We start from the raw sequence: 16,013 nt of genomic DNA, 5'->3' as shown, positions 1-16,013 counted from the left end.
TAATATTCTCTTCCACTTACTCTCTATGGTTCCAGTTTTAAATTTAAACAGCCAGGTAGAAAACAAGACGGCACTCTTCAAAAATGTGGAGTGATCCTCAGAAGATATTAAATAAAGTGCAGTTTAGTTTATGTAATATGCTGCCTGATGTGTAAGAAAATAAATACATATCTTATGTATGTGAGTGTGTATCTGTTTATATCATGACAATGGTTACCTATAGTTATGAGTAAAGATGAAAAACTGGCTTAACATAAACCTTCTCATATTACAGTCTGGGCCTTTATGTAGTGTAAATGTATAAAATTTAAACATAAAATTACAATTGAAAGAATATTTAAAATATTTGCGGTCCTATGGTTCAATTAAAGCCAAATTAATCTTGTTTAACTTGTGTGGTTACTAATGGTCATTTTCGCTCCTTCTGAACATGAGAATTATGTAAAGGGCTTTTGCTGGTTGGAAAATATAGCATCTACAGCACATAGACCAGTTAAAGAGATGAAATACAATGTCTTGGAAGAGTTGGGGAACTATAAAGTACTGTAACTCAAGTGTTTATAAACATAAATTTGCGCCGGCATATTTCAGCGATATAGCTATCTATTTGCTTCAGTAAAACATATACTAAGAAAGCAGCGCAGTGAAATAAAATCTCTCTGACTCCCTCCGGCTACAATCAAAACAGAGTACTTCCTCTTAGCAAAGGGCTGGTAACCAGGGCAGCCAGCCTGTCAGACAGCTGCCTTCTGTCAACCTGCGAAACCATTGGTTAGGAATAAAGGAAGCAGCAGCCAGTAACAAAGTTAGAGACTGGAGCTCGGAGTTTTACTAACTGCTCTGGGTCTAGCACATTTAGAAAACCATTTTTGCATTGTTGTGGTAAAGTAATTTTACTTTGCAAAAAACGTTCCCAGAAAGTCAACTTGTGATGCAAACACAGACGGCTAGGGACACTATGGTTTCTGAATTAAAAACCTCTGCGTCTTGAACAGAAGTTTGACTCCCTAGCCCTGTAGCACTATGCCCCACCCAATCTTCTCCTTAAGACTGAAAGGTCAGTGCTGTTGCAGTCTCAAAGAGGGAAAGGAAGGCCAGGAAAAGTGGGTAAGCAAGCCTGAGCTAAGTGCAGAGAAAAGCCTAGTGTGGAGGCCAAAGGGAAGAAAATACAAGAGAGCTTCTTGGGGCACACCCGGAAAATGACAAGGGAATGTGTACCATTCTCTCTCTCTAATGTGTACCATTCTCTTAACGGGGCCACCTCACGGATGAAGGCTTGAAAGGACGTGGAATAAAGAATGGAAGAGGTTCTCATAGAACGCAGGAGGTCTCCTCTAGGAAGAGGAGAGAGGTCTCCCTCTCAGTGAAGGGGACTGAAGGACTTTGAAAACCTCAGGAAACTGCTGTTATCAGGGAGGGTGAGGGCTTCTCAATAGCTCCTCACTGGAAGACAGGTGTGTTCCTTGTCTCAGTTGGATCCACAGAAGGAGGCTGGACAGAGTCCCCTCACAAGAATGTGCAGAACTGAGGGGAGCTGCAAGTCTGAAGAAGCAGCTTGTCCAGAAAAGCTGACCCGGTCTTTCCTGAGACGACTGGAAGGATGCAAAGGGATCCTTCCTCAAAATCTAGAGGGTTTGGGGACTGCGGGGAAGAGCTGAAGTGGCTTCGTTTTGAAAAGTTGGGCTTGTCCTGGGAGAAGGCAAGAAACTTTGTGCAATGACGTCACAGTGAGTTGTTTTTGGGGTTAGGGACTCCACCTGGATTGAAAGGGGTTGCTAAGCTAACTGGAAGCTCGGGAAAGGATCTGAAAGCCTGCAGCGATTTTGGCGGAAACGCCACACACACAGACTAGAATCGAGGGTCCAGGAGTCCCTCACCAGAACAGAAGTAAAGCGGAATTCAAAGGGGACTTGCTGCCCCGGGACCGGAACTCTGACAAGTGTGGAAGAGATCCGAAAGCATTCAAACTGGAAGTTGGGGTGAGGTCCCCCGCGAGGCTGGTGTAGGAGGGCGCTCGAGATTTCCAGGGGGGCCCCGAGCCGGGGCGGGCGGAGGACTCGGAGGCAGGGGCGGGACAGGACCAATACTCACAGAGCGGATCTCCAGCGCCAGGGCGCATTGCAGCGCCTTCACCTTCGGCATCCGCGCGGGATAGGGCGGCGGGGAGGGACCCCGGCCTCCGGCCCGAGTGCGGCGGGAAGACGCGGGGCGGGACAGGGACGGGGAGGAGATGAGGTGACGGCGGAGGTGGCAGCTGTGGCCCCCAGGCCGGAGCCCGCGGTCCAGCCTGGGTCCCGCCCGAGCAGCAGCTGAGCTCGGGGCAGGGACTCGTTGTCATGGCAGCCTGGAGGGGCGGGGCCGGAAGAGCCGCTCCAGGGAGCGAGAGGCGGTGGGCGTGACTTGGATTCCGGTGGGGCGTGGCTTATGACGGGGGACCTGGTAGCTCTTCTGTGACGTCAAGCTCTGAACGCAGGCAGGTTGGAGAGGGAACAGCTGTGCTATGGGCCAGTGCTTATAACTGGGATCCCTGGGTTCCAAAGCGGTGATGGCATCGCGGTCATGTGTGTCAGCCTGTGGCCTCAGTTTCCCCAACTGTACTATAATTAGTAACCTTCCTTAAGTTTGAATTTTATGATACAGTTTATAAAACCAATGTAAGAAAGGGGATTATGTCCCAACACAAAGGCAAAAATGCAGGTGCAACCCAAGAGCACTCAAGTAAAATCTCAAGTATCTCCAGGATTCACCATCATGGTCCTCTTCTTAGTTCCTTGTTCTGTGATTCTCTTTCAGTGCGTCCCTATTTCCTTCAGGATTTTCTGCCCAATTCACCACTACGTGAATCTCAATGCCTGTTGTTGCTCAGTCTGAACTCTCCGTAACAGACTCACAGTAAACAGGAGCCCCACAGTAAAGAGAGAACCTGACCTTAGAACCTAAAAGACTGTCCAGCTAAAGTCCGTGATAAAATTGTTTCACTACAAAATACATTAACTATACTGAAGAGTATAGAACACATTCTAAAAATGGAGGGGAAAGGGCCTGTGTTCTTATCACCCAGTTAAGAAACAGGATGTTATTGAGAGAGGAAAAAAAAGCCCTGCAAGTACACTTTGCAATGACGTTTATTACAGTAAGTCTCCTGTTCTTGCATGCATTTCCAAAGTACATTACTGTTCAATTTTTTGTTTTATGTTAAATAGAGTTAATACTTACATGTTCTGCAATTTGCTTATCTCCTTATGCTATGGGAGCCGTCCAGTGTTGATGTCAGGTACTTGAACTTTCTTCCACTATTAGACAATACCCAATACAGAAATGTACATTGATTTATAAATGTACATTGTTTATCGTTTATAAATGATCACTTGGAGTGTTCATATTTAGCTCTCATCCAGGATGTGAACTTCCTGGCATATGTTAGCACTTGAAAGATGGTTCGGCAGCTAAGAGCACTTGCTCTTCCACAGGGCTGGAGTTCATTTCCCAGGACCTGCTTTGGGCAGCTCACAACTGCCTGTAACTCCAGCTGCAGGAGATCTGGTGTGCTCTTCTGACATCCTTGTACACTCTTGTATACGTGTACACACACACACACACACACACACACACACACAAATATTCTTTAAACCTTCAGAATATGTCTGTGAATGTGAGTGTGTAAGAAGGAATGGACCCCGTGCAGGTATTGCATATGAAGGATTTTTAAAGTGGCACACTATTACATCTTCCAAATCTACCCAATTCCTGATTCATCAAGAAAAATGTGAGAGCTTTCCTTCACCCTTGCCTCTATTGGTGTTTGCAGTTTTAATCTGTATTGTTGGTGCTCATTGTGGTTTAATTTCGCATCTCTGATTACTGCTAAGTTTGAGTACCTTTGCATGGTTTCATTAGCAATCCACCCTCCGAAGCGAGCACCCCAAAAACCATTTTTAATTCAATTGTTTTTTTTTTCCTGTTTTAAAAATCTTGTGTATTCAGATAATTATTTTTGCCTGTTCTGTGTCTTGCAAATACACTTCCTGCTTTGTGCGTGATCTCTAATTTATCATGTGCAAAATGTGTAGGTATGTGTGTAATGAGCAGAAAAGTGGTTAAGTCTTGAAATGTGAACAAATCATTCCACTGATATCTGAAGGTCACAGCCCCATATTACTCCTCTTGACGTTGCATTCTTGAGGTCTCTTGGGTACCCCGACATGGAAAACACCATCTTGCTTTGGATTTTGTCAGGTTACTAGAGACCAGTCTTAGCACATGGCTTTATGAGTACACGATTTTCTTCTATCTTTATTGTAAATTGCTCATGTCCCCTATTCTTTTTTTAATCAGGTCATTTTTCTTTCTCATAGTAATTCTTTGTACCTCATTGATTAATGTTTCTTCACACATTGCAAATATCTCTTTGGCATCTAACTATGTGCATTTCCCACAGTTTCCTTAATTGATAAGAAGAAGAAAGCCAGCTGTGGTGGCACACACCTGTAATTCCAGCACTCAGAGGGGCAGAGGAAGGCTGATCTCTGTGAGTTCAAGGCCAGCCTGATTACAAAGTGAGTCCAGGACAGCCAAGGCTACACAGAGAAACCTTGTCTCGAAAAAAAAAAAATAGTAAAAGAAACACCTAAATTCATTGTTCTAAATCTAGTAGTCATTTTGGTCTTATATCTGTGTCTTTTAGTTAATTTTCTACTTATGTGACAAAACACCAATGACCTTTTTCTGTGTGCTTAAGTGCCCAAGCTACTGAGGGTCTAAGTCCAGGCAGCCGAAGAATGTGGTAGGTAACGGTTGCCGGCGCAAGGGTCATTTTGTCGTTGGGAAAAGAAGGGCCCTCACCCGTGGTGATGGTGGTTATCAAGATGAACCAAGATGCACATATAAGAGCAGCAATTAACCAAAAGTTGATAGAAGCTGGAGAAAGAGAATGCCTCAAAAAGTTGCTGAGAGCTACATTAGCTGAGGGTGGCTGGAAGAATCAGCTGAAGGCACACTATAAAGAGGTAATTAAAGAAAAAGGACGAGAACACGTCACTGTTGATGACTTGGTGGCTGAAATCACTCCAAAAGGCAGAGCGCCAGTACTTGACAGTGTAAAGAAGGAACCTCTACAAAGAATAAACACATTCTTTGCTCAGCATGCCAGTCTTTAGGGGTGAATTAGAATGTGTTGTTCTGTGGATTTATTTCTGAAAGTAAAACTTGCCATAAATTCGAAATTGATTTCCCAAAATAAAGTCCTTTTTTGTATGATGAAAAAAAAAGTATTTAATTGAGGCTCATGGTTTCAGAGGGTTAAAGTCCATGATGGTGGAACAAAGGCTTGGCAACAGCAACAACTGAGAACTCACATCTTGATCCTCAAGACAGAAACAGACGGGGGGGGGGGGGGGGGAAGAGAAGAGGCAAGAGAACAAACCTTTTAAAACCCCAAAGACCATCCCCAGTAACACACCTCCTACATAACAGGGCCACACCTCCTAATCCTTCCCAAACAGTTCCACTAACCAAATAGACAAGCATATGAGCCTAGGAAATTTTTCTTTCAAACCATCACAGTTTGAGTTTCTTACTTTTTAAGAAAACTACAGTCATAGTTTTTTTTTTCTTTAATATCATGTGTTTTTCTCATGAACATTATAGGTTTACTTTCACATTTTGATTCTGAATAAATCAAAACTTGTATCTTCTATGTGATGTTAAAGTAAACCAAGATTCAGTTTCTGCCCTGAGCAGACTTAGCTGCATTCCCAGCATGGTCTACTAAACATTCAATGTGCCACCTCATTGGTTTGTGGCACTACCTTGTATTGCCTGTATACACCTCCTCAAAGTTTAATCTTCAAGCTTTGTATTCTGTTCTGGTGTCATACTGATTATTCTTTAAAGCAGCATACTGACTTATTACTCTGATTTCTATTGTTAATAGGTTTAATTTCTAATTAAATGTAGTATTTATTTAACTTTAAATTAAAAGCATTATTTATTTTAAGGTTTAACTAATATTTATTAAAACATACTATCAGTTGTTCTATTTTCTAATGTATTTTTATTCTTTGAGAAATTCATGCAAGTATGTAACGACATATGATTATATACATCCCAACTTCCCTCCTGGAACTCATTCCGTATCCTCCTCAGTACCTCCCTCTCCTAACTTCATGTCTCCATTTTGTTTCTCACTAATCTCAATAAGTACCAGCTGTATGTGCATGGACGTGGAAAGAACCCTTGGAACACTCCCTCAGAGAAGAATAATTCTACCTTTCCAAGCAACCATGAGCTGCTATTAACTCATTAGGAAGACGTGTGGCTTTGGAGACCATCAGCTCATATAAAGGGAAATGTGTCTGACTAGAACTTCTGACGCTAACACAGCTGCAGTGAGCTAATGAATGTAGCAACCATGTCATGTCTAAAAGACAGCCATTCACAGCACTCTTCCCCATCATCAAGCCCCATCGTCAAGCCCTTTCATTTTTTTCTGCTTTCTGTTCCACAGTGTTCCCTGATCCATGGGGGATGGTGTATGTAATAAGGATGTCTCATTTAGGACTAAATATTCTAGCTCTTCTTCTGAGCACTTTAACCATGTGTTGACTGTAGCCCACTGCCAAAAAAAAAAAAAAAAAAAAAAAAAAAAAAAGTGCCTCTGAACAAGGCTGAGAGCAACCTAGAGCATCCTAGGTCCTGTCAGAGCTATCTCAGCCTGGGTCTGCAGTTTCACTATTCTGACCTCCTGATGTGTGGCTTCACAGCCCGTCTGTGAAATAGATTTAGCTGTCTGTGGATTTTCATTACTTTTTTATATGTTAGACTAATTGTATTTGAGTTCCTCAGATAGTCCAGCTGGAATTTTGATTGTAAAAAAAAAAAAAAAAAAAAAAAAAAAAGCTTTCTTATTATTTTAGGCAATTAACATAGTTTTAATGGTATGAATACATCTAAGAGCATGGGATATATCTCCCTTTGCTAGACCATACTCGGTGACCTTACCAGAAATGTTAGGTTTTCTTTACAGAAATGGTATAGCATTTCTGGGCATTGTACTAGGATTGGTTTTTTTTCTTTATGCTAATGAAGATAAATTCTTAATTTTTCTTTATGTTTGCTGGTTTGTGACTGTACCTACACAGAAACATTACCTTTATCGTTTGATCTGCCACTCTGTAGACATCTTAGTAGTGAGTAGTTTGTGTTTGTCCTATTGCTGCTACTGATGTTCTTCTTACTGTTCTGACTTCTTATTGCTGCCACAACAAGTCGCTTCAGACTCAATGGTTTACAACAACACAGGTTTGTCATTTTACAGTTTAGAAGATTGGAGGCCAGACACAGAGTTTACTGGGCTACACTCAAAGAGAGGCCAGAAAACCTGCTTCCTTCCTAAAAGCTGTGGCACAGCTGTTTTCTTACCATTTTCAGCTTCTAGAGGCCTCCGGAATTCCTTGGATCATGGTTTCCTCCTACCATCTCCAAAGACAACAGTTGCCAGTTAAATATTTCTCATTCAGACTCACTTTCTACCTCCCTCTCCCGCTTGCACAGACCTGTATTATGTTAGGTCTAGGAAAGCAAGATCATCTCTATACCAATTTGTAACTTAAAATTTTGCTTGTCCACATAAAATGACTAAATGTAGGTGATGGATCTGAGTTCTGAAAGAAGATATAAAGCCAATTGCCTCTCTAGTTAAAATTATTACAGTCTTTTTTTTTTCCATTTTTGGTGGTGGAAAAGCATGTAAAAATACATTCAATAGTGAAAGTGTAAAATTCAGTGTGGAGGTCCACAGATTCAGAATGCCTATTCTAACTATCCAGAAGTTCATTGTTATGTTTTGATGTGTGATGTTTATTTTATTTGCAAGTTTTTTTTATAATAAAGTTTATTTTTTAATAAAAGGGTGAAGAGTGACCCAAGATTAACCTGTCTTCCACCCATAGGTGGACACACACATAAATATGTACGTTCTCATAGACTGCACACACACACACACACACACACACACACACACACACACACACATACACACACAGATGCTAACATATTCAAATTCCCTTTATGAACTGATTATTGATATAATCACATAATCCCTTGTAGCCATTTATGAAGTAAATTACATTAGTAGATTTTTCTAATGGTATATATTACATATGCCCTCCACCATTTTATTTTATGAATCTGTTTTCTGGTATGTATATTGGCCAATGTTTAAATTAGGATTTTACACATTATAATAAGAAAACCTATATGCTTCTTTTATGTCTCTTTCCTCACTATACACTGTTATACCTACCTGGCCAAATAAGGAAGCGACCATGTGCCCTTACCCACAGAGCCCTGAAGCAAGAATTCTTTTGTTTTTCTTTAACTTTTATTCCCCTTATGTTCTACAGACTGTGTAAATTCTGTTGATCTGTTGAATAGGCATCTGTCTCTTCTAATGTCTTCAATTCTGCTATTAAGTCCATTTAGTTAGTTTTCATTTCAGTTATTATGTTACCCAGTGCTAGAATATCCTTTTGTCAGCTCCCACACATCTGCTAAGATTCTCTACCTTCCAGTCCCTGTGACCACTTTTACCTTTACTTTTGAACATATTTTTTTTCTTAATTTCTCAAATGTTTCAGTTGTGGTGGTACATACTGCTAATCCTAGAACTCAGGAGGCAGAGGCAGGTAGATCTCTATGAGTTTCAGGCCAGCCTAGGGCAAGTAGCAAGTTACAGGCCAGTCAGAGCTACATAGTGAAACCCCATCTCAAAAAAAAACAAAACAAAACAATAAAACCACCAAACCTCTTTCTCAAACACGATTACAGTATCTGCAGCTTTAAATTCCTGTGTGTGTGTGTGTGTGTGTGTGTGTGTGTGTGTGTGTACACAATCATGCACATGTATGTGTGTGTCGGTGTGTGTATATGTGTGCCGTGCATGTGTATGTGTGCTCAACCGTGCAGGGATGTGTAGAGGGCAAACCTTGCTTCTTGAGAGATCTCTCCGGATCTGGAGCCTCTGTCCAGCTGCACTGCCTGGCTAGCACAGCCCTGAGATGCTCCTGCCTCTTTCCTCCTACTCCATCCCTCTGTGCAGGAGTTACGGATGCACGCAGTCACAACTAGACTCTGCATCTATGCTGAGGATCTGAACTTGTATTCACAGGTTTGTGTGTTGGGGTGCATATGGTGTTCAGAGGCCAACTATGTAGAGCCTATCAACTCTTTCCTACCTTTGCATGGGTTCCAGAGGTCAAACTTGGACCATCAGGCTTGCATAGTATATGCCTTTACCTGCTCAGCAAGCTCACTGGCTCTTGAATATCTTAATAACACACTGTTTAGCACAGAATTCTGCTTTCTTTGTTTTGAAGTGCTGATTGTTTTATTCCCAGGCAGTTTAATCACTGGCTGCATACTTTAAAGCTGAGGAGATATAATGGTCTATCTTGCCAGTGGAGAGCCTATGGTGTTTCTAAAGCCCCACTAACTGATAAGAATTTAACTTAATTTCTGAATCATGTTTTCCTCTGGGTCTTGTCAGGCTTGATTACAAGCTTTGCTGAGTTGAGTCTACTGTAGACCAGACCTTGGGTTCTCACTGCTGAAGCCACCTTCCTGTAGCTGTTAGTGTACAGTGAGATGCATGTAGGTGAGACCTGTCTTCTTGGCTGCAGCTTTCCTGGGTCCTGGAGGACACAGATCAGAGATTTCTGCTTATACTTCCTGCCCACTCGTGAGTAATAACACCTGCCTTGCCTGGCATATTCTATGAACATTCTGTCTCATTGGACTGTAAAGGCTGAGTTTGCGAACCCAGAACTTATGCATTTACAAGAAACTGTAGGGAGAATGTCTGTCTGTCTGAGAAAGTCTGGAGTTCTACTGTGCCCTAGTATACTGATCCTAACTGTTTCTGTGCTCTCTCAATCCTGTAGCAGCTGCTACCTGGCAAGCCTTAATGGTCCCACTCCATGCAAATTGAATTTATTCCTCTGCCTTGAAGTTTTGAGAAAACCCCTCATAGCTTTCTGGGGTTCTCCCTGCACAGTTCATTTTATTCAGATTCCTGGAATTGAAGATTACAGTATCCTCAGCTACCAACGTGACCTTGCCTCCTCAGTTCACTGGGGCCACTGTGAAGTGCCTGGCTGCTCTCTACACATACCACAGCCCGGAAACCATTCCCCTGTGAAGCAGAGGACTCACCTTTTGATCAGACTTATATTGCCTGTCACCCCGTATTTGAAACCAGTCAATTTGTGATTTCTTCTAATTTTATATTTATTTAAAGCAGGAGAGCTAATGTGGTCCCAATTATTCCACTCTGAGAAGCTAAACCAGAAGACCAGAACCCTTTTCTGATCTTTTAATAGTAAAGATATTTAGCCCAGTTATATACCAACAGGTAAGTTGTAAAAATTCAATGAATGCCCTGTTTCAGAAGGAAATATAAAATCAGTGTTTGAGTTAAATCTGTCTTCGATAATACATGCTATCAAAGAAAATAAAAATCCACAGTGTTAAGCATCTCTAAATGATTGGGCTTCGCTTTGTAACCCTTTCTAGCCTTGTTTTGTAACTGAGCACCTAGTTTTGAAGATTACAAAAATTCCATAAAAGATTTAAGTTGGATCATATAACAAAAGAAATCACATTATTTCTAAAACTCATGAATGTCCCCTTTACCAGGCGTGGTGGTGTACGCCTTTAATCCCAGCATTCAGGAGAAAGAGTCAAGAGGATCCTGAGTTCAAGGCCTCCCTGGGCTGCAGGGAAGATTGAATTCCTGCTCTGCTTATGGTGAGGCCTGGCCGAAGAACCCAGAATAAACATGGAGTGTTTGGCATCATATCTAGACACAGTCTGAAGTCTCCCGGGCAGAGTTTCAGTGAGTGACTGTGGGGGTCACGTTGGCCTGTTAGCACATCTGTGGGTGACGGATTGCCTTGATTGTGTCAGCCACTGTGGTAGACCCAGCCTAAGGGTGGGCGGCGCCTCCCATAGGACAGGGCTCCTGGCTGATATCGAGAGCGTGGCTGCTGGCATACTTGCAGCCATTCCCTCTCTGCTCTTAGCTGGGGACGGGATTAACTGCTTAAGCTCCTGCCATCTTGACGTCCCTGCAACGATGGACCATGACTTGGATTTGTGAGGTAAAACAAACCCAAGTTCTTTTTGAGGATGTTTTATCATGGCAACAGAAGTGAAGCTAGAACAGTGTGTAAGAGAAGTTTGGGGTGGTTCTCTGGAGACTTGCTTTTTCTATCCCCGCTCAGATACTCTCTGGACTCTAAGTCCACCACAATTGGGTCACTTCACTCCTTAAGCCTCAGTTTCCTCAACTGTGAAATGGGTACAATAACAATCCCTACCTCATAGGGTTTGTGTAGTGTTAAATCAAGTACTAAACAGTGAAAGAACTTCCCCATTGACTGATGTGTGGGTTAAATGCTTTATCTTGTTATTTCATAGGGTTTTATTTACATTATAGTCTTTTAAAATATCCATAGGACAAAATTCTTCTGATAAAAATGTTTCAAATAAGTTCTAACTGTCTTACATTGCAGGTCAGAGAACCCTTCCTCTGACAACCGGTAGAGATCAGGTTAACTTGGCCTAGATCTTTTCTCAAGACTATAAATGCCTAATGGGTAGCAACAGCAACTTAGCTTTCTTCTTGCTTCCTTTGCATTAAAATAGTTTGCACAAATGTTAATTACAAATGTTATGAGTTAAATTGCAGACATCCTGGGGGATGAAGGATGCCTTCAGTTCCCATGGCTTCTTAAATTTCAGTCCTTAAATTCAAACTTCCGTGAGATCTTTCTACCTCTGCCACCTGCCCGCCCTGTGACCTAGCCTCACGCTTCTTGTGTATATGCAGTCCACCTCACATACTTGTACAAAACTAAAAGTACTAGGCCCATGACAGCAGGAAGCAGTGGCCTCAGGGCAGCAGCAACCTCAGGATGGCAGGGTTGAGTTCCCTCTTCTTGCTCCCAGAGCAGAAGTCTAAAGGCCACTAGATTGGGTTTGAATTCTTTGAGCTAGCCCTCAGTCGTGGACAGGAGTATCCCTGCCTCAGCCCAGACCTCCTTTGTGTTCGCTCTTCTTTCTGTGCTGTGACTGACTCCCAGGTGCTCCTCTTGCCACTGCCTTAAAGTCAGCTGCCAGTTCCCTAAACCCTGGTCATCAAATTCTGGGGAAAAACTTAGTGTGAGTGGCAGCGCTTTTTGTGTTGATATCTTGGGAAAGATTTAGTGCAGGCAACACTAAAGCAGAAATGGCACAGCTTCTGAACTCTCCCTTTTAACTTGCATGAAACTTTCTAGGAAGCAAGTCCAATGGAAAGTGTGAATCTTAATCTCACTAGCTCATTTACTGAACACCTTGAGAGAACTTTTTCTTTCATACCGCCTACTTTGCATTTATTTGAGTGAGGATGATAACTCAGCCAGGTGATCAGAGACTTTTTAAACATTTCTGTTCATGACTAACACTCATTTGTGCTCAGTATGCATGAGGAAACCGCTCTGTTACCACCACTGTCTTCATTGGTAAAAAGAATATTGATAGTAACAGGCACCATCACTGATCATAGATATTGCGTATCGTGTTGCACAAGGTATTTTTAGAAGCATAACGTGTGCTTCATGCGATTCTGCAAGGTTTCAGTATTCCTATTTAACAAAACAGGCAGGAAGCAAAGCTGAAGTAAATTAGCTTGGCCAAGAGCAATGACAGCACCTGGAAGAACAGGAATTTAAAGTTACAGCTGGTCATAGTTCAAAGGCTATAGAATGATGGTTTAGTACTGTGTATTTTAGTATTATCAGTAGCAAGTAAGCCAGTTGGGCGAGGCAAAATACACCAAATACTCATGATAACTCTGCTCATTATTACATTAGTCACAGAACAGCTGTTACAGAAATAATTTTATGATCTCGCACTTGATTACAATCCTGTTGTTAAAAGCATGTTCCTATCATCTAAGTTGATAATTCTGTGCACCTTAGAGCTGAACCATTTCTAAACCCTTAATACTATTCTTACTAATCACCAAGAATACTGTGAGAAGCTTAATAGAAATGCATTTCCAGAAGTCTCAGATACAGTTTGTGATGGAAAGGTAAAAGAGAGCCTGGAGAGAAGGCTCAGCCAGTACAGTGCTTGCCATGTAAACATGGCCCCTATCACCCACATAAAAATCTGGGTATAGTGGTACACCTGCAACCCCATTGCTGGGACACCAAAAACAGGGTCCCAGGGACCTTGCTGGCCAGCCAGTCTAGCCTAACCAGGGAGCTCTAGGGTCAGTGAGAGATCCTGTCTCAAAGAAACCCAAGGTGGGGAGTAGTACAGACACCAGTGTTGACCTCTGCTCTCCATACGCACATGCACACGCATGCACACGTGCACCCCCGTACATTACATGTATAGACATGTGTACACAGCAGAAATCACCATGGGGTAAGAACGATATTGCATAGAGCGGTATATTTCCTTTGGGAAAATGCATTTGGGAGTAAGATGCATCCTGTTACAGAAGGATGCTTTGTTTTATTAACCTTGTCTCCCTAAGTAAGATGGCAGCTCAGTCAATAAGAATTAGATTGCCATTCTTCTGTCTGAGCTTTAGAAAGTAATGAGCCAGTGAAAGATCACATCTTTGCTTCTGTGTAACAACCTCGGGCTAAACAGCCATGAGTAACAAGTGAAAATGGGAGTGGCGGGAGTGGAAGAACAAAGGATGAAATCTGAGTCCTGGTTACAAGCCACTCTTTAGAGGTGGCCATGACTTCTGACCTCTCCAGGCCCAGTACTACTGTCTCCACTACAAAACAGACAGAAAGCCTGTCCACAGAGTTCTCACCCGGAGCTGCTAGCATTTCAGTCGCAGGAATCAACATGAATCTCTGTTGTCTTCACGAGAGGAGATTCGGATTTTGACATACCGTGTGTTCAGGCCTGTGAAGGCTCCAGGTGGAAACAAGCATCTATACGCTGATGAAAGAGGCCTGCTCTGGTTGCTTGCCATTGCTGTCATAAAGCACTGCCGTAACAACTTTGGAGAAAGGGGTTTATTTGGTTTAGTGGTTGCAGTCCACCACAAGGGAAGTCAGGGCCAGAGCTGGAGGCCAGAACTGAAGCGGAGAGCATAGAAGGATGCTACCTGTTAGCTTGTCGCCTCTTACTTGCTCAGCTTCTCTTTTCTTTCCATTTCTTTTCTTTATTCTTCCTCACTACCGTTGTTTCCCCTCCCTCCTTTCTCCCCAGTTTCACCCCCTGACCTCCCCAGGTCCACCCCCACTTCACCGCCTCTCAGGGCCTTCCACGGACATCAACCAAATATGTCACTCTTTCTTCTTATACAACCCAGGAGGACCACCTGTCCAGAGTGGTCATGGCACCGCCATGTTGGTCATTGATCAAGAAAGCACCCCCACAGACTTGTTCGCAAGCCAGTCTGATAGAGGCATTTTCTCAACTGAGGTTTCCTCTTCCCAGATGACTCCAGCTTGGGCCAAACTGTCAAAAAACAAAACAAAACAAAACAAAACAAAAAAAACCAAAAACAAAAAAACAAACAAACAAAAAAAAAACCAAGCTTAGTCAGCACAACTGATCCTTGGTCAACTTCCTTGTTTCTCCCCCAAGGTGTCTTATTAACATCACAATAAAAATCACAGTATTATTTTTAAAGCTTCACCTTCTTTAAAAGATCCAAATACTTTAAAAGTTCCAACACTTTAAAGGATTCAATGTCTCTTTAAAAGGGCAAAGTCTCTCAGTAGTTAGCTCCTGTAAAATAAAATATATTAAAAAAAGTAATAAAAGTTCTTACTCATGAGGGAAGCATCAAGATGCAGCATAACTGAATTAAAGCAAAACTAAATCCCAACCGTAGAAACAGCCCAGTGTCCATCATCTGGGACTTTCTCGCCATCTTCCGGGCTGCAGGGAGTTTGGGAAGCTCTGCCTCCAGCACACAGACCTTGTTTAGAAAGCTAAGGCTGGTTTCAAACCCCGCCTGCTGCTGTCCGCAGTGCTGGCATCTCTGGAGTCTCTGCTGAAGCCAGGGCTGCACCGCCATCAGCAGCCTTTCCAGGGCTCTCTCCAAGGACTCCAGCCTTGCCTCGGGCTAAGCCTCAGCTTCTCCCCATGTTCTCTCCAAACCCTGGGACCGCCACTACAACTTAGGTGACCCACTTACCAGTGACCTCTCCTGGCTTCTCATAGCGCTTGAGCTGCTCTCCACAGCTACCCTAATCCAGCGGCTCTCCCGCGACCTCCCGGTAATCTGTAAAACTCTTAGGCGTTACACAGTTCATCTGTCATCTTGAGATGCGATGCAGCCTTGATCCCCTAGGGACCATAGCTTCTGTGTGTTGAGCCTAAAAATGTCAGCTCGGCGGTGCTGGTTTCTTATTAATCACAGCTGAATTTTCGGCTCTAGCTAACCAGCATAGATTGTATCAGTAAAGCAAAGGTTTTTCTTGAGAGGTGCTGGTCTCTTGTTCATTACAGCTGAATCTTCAACCCCAGCTGGCTAGAAACCAAAAATTCTCAGTTGAAAACATCATGCAAACAGCCTACTAGAGTCTTTATTTTACTCTGAAACGTTTTTTGTTTGCCTTCCTCTCAGTTTTCTTATCTTCAAAGCTCCCCCAGAAACACCCTAGCAAGCTCTAAGCACTTGAAGGTCTTTCTGTCTCTTAAATTCCAAAGCCCTTCCACGACCCTTCTAAAATCAACACAGTGTGTCACGGCAACACTCCACAAGCCTGGCCGGGTGCAAATTTCTGTACTAGTTTGCTTTGTATTATGTGATTAAATAGCACGGCCAGAGCACCTTGGGAATAGAAGAACTTATTTCCACTTACAGATTTCAGTCCATCCTGCATAGAAGTCAAGGCAAAATCTCAGGAACCTGGAGGCAGGAACTGATCCAGACGCTCCCCAGGGCTTGCCAAGACTGCTTTCTTATGAAACCCAGAGCCACAGCTCCA

At 42.8% G+C, this 16,013-nt stretch overlaps 2 protein-coding genes across 3 annotated transcripts in view; one reads left to right on the top strand and one right to left on the bottom strand.

Moving 5' to 3' along the window:
- Spata6 (spermatogenesis associated 6) overlaps positions 1-2,328 on the bottom strand; it is a 90,854-nt gene extending 88,526 nt beyond the window's left edge. For both annotated transcript variants that reach the window (XM_055628951.1, XM_055628952.1), the window contains exon 1: positions 2,092-2,328. In XM_055628951.1, coding sequence (XP_055484926.1) covers positions 2,092-2,142 — 51 coding nt within the window. In that variant the 5' untranslated portion in view covers positions 2,143-2,328. The remainder of the gene's footprint in view (positions 1-2,091) is intronic.
- A 2,522-nt stretch (positions 2,329-4,850) lies between these two features.
- On the top strand, positions 4,851-5,229 carry LOC129692611 (transcription and mRNA export factor ENY2-like). The gene has a single exon (XM_055629109.1). The coding sequence runs from the start codon at positions 4,851-4,853 to the stop codon at positions 5,154-5,156; it is 306 nt and encodes a 101-aa protein (XP_055485084.1). The 3' UTR covers positions 5,157-5,229.
- Positions 5,230-16,013: the final 10,784 nt, after the last annotated feature.

Source organism: Psammomys obesus, unplaced genomic scaffold (assembly GCF_907164565.1).
Source record: "Psammomys obesus unplaced genomic scaffold, mPsaObe1.curated_primary_1811, whole genome shotgun sequence".
Lineage (NCBI taxonomy): Eukaryota > Metazoa > Chordata > Mammalia > Rodentia > Muridae > Psammomys > Psammomys obesus.
The sequence above is the reverse complement of the archived record's forward strand: the minus strand, read 5'-3'. Positions and strand labels throughout refer to the sequence as shown.

What these genes read in the sequence shown, in the direction of transcription:
- LOC129692611 (XM_055629109.1), top strand. Translation starts at nt 4,851, where the DNA reads ATGGTGGTTATCAAGATGAACCAAGATGCACATATAAGAGCAGCAATT.